The sequence below is a fragment of the Echinops telfairi genome, unplaced genomic scaffold (assembly GCF_000313985.2).
Source record: "Echinops telfairi isolate 266 unplaced genomic scaffold, ASM31398v2 ScPeMD7_7404;HRSCAF=8442, whole genome shotgun sequence".
NCBI classification, from domain to species: Eukaryota; Metazoa; Chordata; class Mammalia; order Afrosoricida; family Tenrecidae; genus Echinops; species Echinops telfairi.
Window position 1 is genome coordinate 1,103,145 of NW_022111304.1, and position 6,352 is coordinate 1,109,496.

The window sequence follows — 6,352 nt, forward strand, 5'->3', positions numbered from 1 at the left end:
TGATAAAATACAAATAGAAATTATTTTAAATGTAAAACAATTCTGAAATTAATTGAAATTATAATACTACCTTTTAAAAGTTTTGAAAGAGTGTAGCCTTGCCAGAGATTAAAACTTATAATGCAACAACTATTTGAAACTAAGAAAAATATAGACAAACAAATTGAAAGGACAAACAAAAAGCAATCTAAAATAAAAAGGTCCTTCAAAAAGTCCATACAAAAATGAAATTATTAGATAATGAAAGTTTTCCACCTTTTTGAAGTTCCTTCATAGTTTTTAGTATGTATAAAATATATTATATGATTAACACAAGATACCTCATAAACAAAAAATAATATTATTTATTAGGAATTAATTATGCAATTTGTCAATATATACTTAATATATTAATGATATTAATATTGATCAATAAGTATTAATATATACTTAACCAGTGATAAATTATTTTATGATCCCACTTTTGCCCTTGTAATGAATTATCTGTTAGAGGTATTTGTTTGAATTTACAATACCTTCAAGCCCAATACTTGCTTTGTCATGGGAGCACAATACCTTCTTTGTCTGAATTTAATTTTTAATTGCAGTTAAGAAAACACTTCCCATAATGGGATTGGATGAAATCCACAAATGAGAATAAGGGATATCAGAGAATTTTCATTCCTGTCCTAATTTAAGTAGCTTTCAAAATAGTAACAAATCACATGTGTACATTTTTAAAACAAATATTCACTCCCACTATATATATGGCTCGTTAAGGTTCCTACATTCTTAGCATCATTTGTCTTTAAAATAAGTAAAGGAAAAAAGAGAAATTAGAACTAAAACTTTCATTTGTTTTGTATTATTTTTTAAATGCTGTTAGAAAAAGTTGGTTAATGGCTGAAAAAGAACTTGAGTTAAGATATTAGTCCGCACCATATATTAAAAATGCACTGTATGCTTATATATCAATTATAATTATATCAAATAACATTGGCATCTGTAAAAATACTAATTTTGAATGGTTACATATTTCTTACAAATTCAAGAGAAAAAGACAAGTAGATAATATTACATGGAAATGTTATACAGCTCTGTATCAAGTATTAAGTAAAAATTTTAAAGAAAACAACATCAGAACTTAAACACAAATGAGCTGACACCAAGGGCTCAAGTGGAAAGTGGGTGTTGTGAGAATGATGAAGTCAACATACGTACTAATGCACTGGACACAAATGACATATGTACAGATTGTGATGAGTTGTATGAGCTCCTAATAATAAAATGATTATTTAATTTAAAAAAATAATAATAATGACAAGGAATAAGGGCAGTTTTGTCATAATTCTAAGACCGAACTCTACCTTTACTGTAGAAATATATCCTACTTAACAAATAATGGCATAATATAAAATCATTGCAATTCATAGTTTTATGGAATGTTTAATTACAATGGAAAATGTTTGCTGTAAAAAAGTGAGTTAAGTAAAAAGAGCAGAATGAAAAAAATGCTTAAAATATGATCTTAATTTGGAGATGTGTGTACACATATGTTCTGACGGAATCTATTTAACGTTCATGTCTCTCTGTCATAGCCATTGAGTGTGTGATGGCTCACAGTGACTTTCTAGGACAGGGTAGAACTGGCCCTGGGAGTTTCTGAGACTGCACTATTACAGTAGAAGGGCCTGGTCAACTTCCTCATTTGAAAACTAGTAACAATAACAATTTATGACATATAATACATGCTGTTTGCATATCAAAGAGCCCTGACCATGTAGTTGCTATAGCCCTTAGCTGCTCACCCTGGGGTCTGGGTTCAAACACATAAGCCTTTCCGTAGGAAAAGAGTGACAATCTACTTCCATGAAGATTTACAGCTTTGGAAACCCTGTAGGTCCAATTCTACTCTCTCCTATAAGGTTCCCAGCAGTCAGAATCAACTCAGTGTTTTTTTTTTTGTTGACCTTAGGGTACAGTTTTCTAGACACATCAGCTATTATTATTATATATTATTTTATAGTAAGAAGCAAATGAGGAAATTAAAACTAGCAAAGTGTTATTGCCACATGGTTTTCATGAGAAAAATTGCTATAGACTATATTGTAGGTCCTTTTTTTATAGGAATAAAATCAGGGTCAAGTCAACAGCAACTCTTTTTAGCCCAAATATAAGCCTAGATCTTTGGAAAAGAAGATTCCTTTTATTTATAAGAGCTCTGTGAGATCATTCAATTTTTCCACCCACTTCATGGAAACTTTACCTAATGTCTCCCTACTTGCTTTGTTGATCTGTATGTATATACTTACTATTATTCTAATGATTGATTAGCAACAGTCTAACCAATTTAAATATTTGCTTAATCAAATTAATATTTATTTAATCAAATTAACATGATATATTACCACATTGTAAATTGAGAACCTATCTTTTCATTTATTTTTAGAAATAAAAATAATGATGTTTGTGGCTATGTTGTTCTCATTATTGCTTTATAAAATATAGGGAAAATACTTTTCCCATACATACAACAATGACATAAGAATTTAGTAAGGACAAGAATAAATAAATCTCTTAGAGAACAAACTGTGCCCGTTAATTGATGACTCTAAAGACTCAGTGAGCGAATAATTTAATGTATAATACTCTTTTCACAGCGTCTTTCACGTCTCTGTTTCTCAGACTATATATGAGCGGGTTGAGCATTGGTATTATAAGTGTGTAGAACACAGCAACAATCTTGCTTTGCCGGGGTGAGGAGATGGCCCCAGGTTGGGCATACATGAAGAACACGGACCCATAGAATAAACTCACCACTGCTATATGGGAGCCACAGGTAGAGAAGGTCTTAGTCCTGCCCTGAGTTGATGGGATCTTCAGAACAGTGGAGAGGATATAAGCATAAGATATCAGAATGACTGCTGTGGTGACAATGATAATGAAAGCCGACAGAATGAACAGCACAATTTGATTCACAAAAGTGTCAGCACAGGAGATCTCAATCAGGGCTGGGACATCACAGAAAAAGTGGTCAAGTCTGTTTTCTTCACAGAAATGTAAGCTGAAGGTGAAACCCGTCTGGACTATGGAATTAATGCCGCCACAGATATAGGAGCCAGTAACCAACCGAACACAGACCTTCTGAGACATGTGCATGGGGTAAAGAAGAGGAGAACAAATAGCGGAGAATCGATCAAATGCCATGACAGCCAGAAGAAAGCCTTCTGTTGTGACAAAGAGGGCGAAGAAGAAGAACTGCGCAGCACAGCCATTGTAAGAAATTGTCTTTTCATTAGACAAGAAGTTTGCGAGAGTTCTCGGAGCAATGACAGTGGAGTAGCAGAGATCTAAACAGGACAAGTTTCTGAGGAAGAAATACATAGGGGTGTGAAGTCTGGCGTCTGCCTTAATGACAACAATCATACTGGTATTTCCCACCAGGATGACCACGTACATCAGCAAGAACACCAGGAATAAGAGGATCTGTAGCTCTGGAGGGGTTCTGAATCCCAGTAGAATAAACTCAGTCACCTCTGAGTAATTCCTAATCAATTCATTCTTCATAGCTGAAGTGTAAGTGCAGCTGGAAAGATAGAAAAAGGAACGGAACAAGTAACCAGAATACTCATTGTAGCTTTTAGTCAAAACAATACACCTGGTGAACCAGTATAAAAATGTGTTGTTTCATCACATTCTTCTGTGTGTTTTCCAAAACAGAAATGAATGTAAAGACTGAGTTATATGAATAGGTTTTCTTAGTGAACAGTTCAATTTGATTGGTTAGCCATTGGGTTAAGTGTGTACTTATTTGCAAATGGTGCAGATTAGATGTCTCCAAGGTGCGCTCAGATCAGAGATTGTGAGAAAATAGCTGAAACTATTACGGTATTTGATTTCTTGATTCTTTTGTTAGTTTACTATTGAAAATTGCCTCCCTGAGTAGGATATGTCTTCCTCACATTGAGAGTCACTTTAATTTTTACTTCAGGGTCAAAAACTGGAGCAATTGGTAATCTCGTTTTAATTTCTTTCTTTTTTTTTTTTTTTAAGTTATTTTCGTTTTCTCTATCTGTTAAAAGGAGCCATGATAGCGCTGTGGGATAAGAGTTGGGGTGCTAAGTGCAAACTTAGTGGGTCAAACCCACCAGCTGTTCCACAAGAGAGAGATGGGGCTATCTGATCCCCATAAGATTTACAGTCTCATAAATGCTTTAAGGGTGGCTATGAGTTGGAACTAAATCCATAGCGATGGGTTGTTTTTTTGTTTTTTATTGTTGTTTTTTTGTTTGCTATCTTGCTGCCATCAAGGGGATTCCAAATCATAGACACCCTATAGGACAGAGTAGAACTGTCCCTGTGAGTTTTAAGACTGTAAGTCTGTAAGGGAATATAAAGCTCATCTCTCTCTCTCTCTTAATTTTATGCAATATGAACCTTTCAAAGTGCATTAGATCAATTTGGTCCAGTTACAAATTCGACCTAAAAAAATTAAAGTTTAACATAGATGTGGATGGATTCTAGATGGCAGAGGAATGATCAAAATAACCACCAGCAGAGCATATTAACTGCTAGACTGCCTATTTGCATGAAAAGTTCCTAATTTGAACAGCACAAATGAAAGAAAGAGGAGAACTTTAACTAATACAATCTAAACAAAACTGTGGTGAATGAGCAGTCAATAATTATAAGATCTCACTAATAATTAATACCGTTTCTTATGTCACTAGACACTTTCATATATGTGAAGTCAACCACATTTCTGAAGGAAAAAATGCACATGAACGAAAGCAAACCTTTGTCTAGCAAGTTTTTCTGCAATAGGGAGTGCATTTCCTCACTGCTCCAACCACGGTTCAACTTGCTAACATGAATTATGCCTTATCTCTTATTTTTATTTTTCCCATATTTATTCATTGATTAGACCAACAAATAGATGTGTAGTTGATCCTCAGAGAAAGTCTCTCCTGGGGAGAGAAGCCAAAGTGTTGGGCATTCCCTGTGCAGGATTTTCACCAGGGACTCAAACTTTCTCTCACCAAATATTTTGTACTGTGGTACAGAATGAAATATGAGAGAAAAAATATTAACTAGTAAACTTATCAGACATTTGGGAAGTTGGGAGAGTTGGCCAGAGGACATAAGCTAATATTTTGTTTATAGACAAGAGTAATAAAATTCAATTGGATAAGAAGTACTCTGTTTTTCCTTTATCACTCTGATTCACATAAAGGGTGATTTAATATTTTTATTTGGATTAGCTACAACCCTTACTTGAGAAATTTAATTTTTAATCTCTATTGTACCTTTATCATGGTGTGGCTAATTGTAATAGAAACCAATCTAATCCACAGGAAATTCATACGGACAATAGGCTCAACAGTCCACAAAGCAACAGAAAAAAATCCAAAGCATGGGATGTTGAAGTGACTGGGAAATTAGAAACAGAGAGTTATGACAACTCTTTATGATTTCAAGAAAAGAGTTGGAAGTGGTAGAAAAGATCCCTGAAGTATTGACTTTTCTGCAAGAGTGAGATTCACACCTGGATTTGGCTAGCAGGAGCTGGGAACAAATGAAAAAAACACTTCAAGAAGCTGATATGAAGAAAGATACATACTATTTTCTCATTCCTCTTTAAGCTGCCTTTGTCATATTAAAGCAATTAGAGACAATATGTTCATAAATGGGTGCAACTGAATTTGGCTGGCATCTACTCTAGAACATAAAATTAGTCCTCAATTTGCATTTTAATAAAGAATACATCTTACAAAAAAATTAATACACCCAAACCTTTCCAAAGTCACGTGTTGTGTCATCATCGTTTGATACTCGTACCTTTGTTGAATCTGTTTCTCATTAGTAGAGAAATATGCTTGATCCACCCAGTGTAGATAGCATGTTAAAACTTTGCAAAGTATTTGACTAATAGCAGAACAGAGTTCTAAACTTAAATCCACTGAAAATATTGCAGGTTACAAAATACTTTATTTACAAGCAGATACTGAGTTTTAATGAAATAGTCACAGAGCAAGAGATCAAGAAGTCTCCAAAACATTGAAGAAAGCAGAAATAACATTTATATGATTTAATATACCAAGATAATGGCTATCAAAAAGAATAGGTGTAGCAATATTAACTTGTGATAGAATATACTTTAAGACAAAATCTAGCATTACAGATTAAAAAAAGCATTATATACTGATTATTAACAAGAGGATAGTATGCACCTAATGAACAATCCTTGAAATAGATTAATCAAGCTCTTACACAGTTGAAGAGAGAAATAGATAATTCTACAATAGTAGGAGACTTTCATATTTGATATTTAGGGAAAGATAGAAAAACTAGACTTCAACTCAACAAAGACAAC

At 33.7% G+C, this 6,352-nt stretch overlaps 1 protein-coding gene across 1 annotated transcript; it reads right to left on the reverse strand.

Moving 5' to 3' along the window:
* Positions 1-2,598: 2,598 nt before the first annotated feature.
* Positions 2,599-3,558, reverse strand: LOC101649683 (olfactory receptor 12-like). Its single transcript, XM_004716922.2, has one exon. The coding sequence runs from the start codon at positions 3,544-3,546 to the stop codon at positions 2,599-2,601; it is 948 nt and encodes a 315-aa protein (XP_004716979.1). The 5' UTR covers positions 3,547-3,558.
* Positions 3,559-6,352: the final 2,794 nt, after the last annotated feature.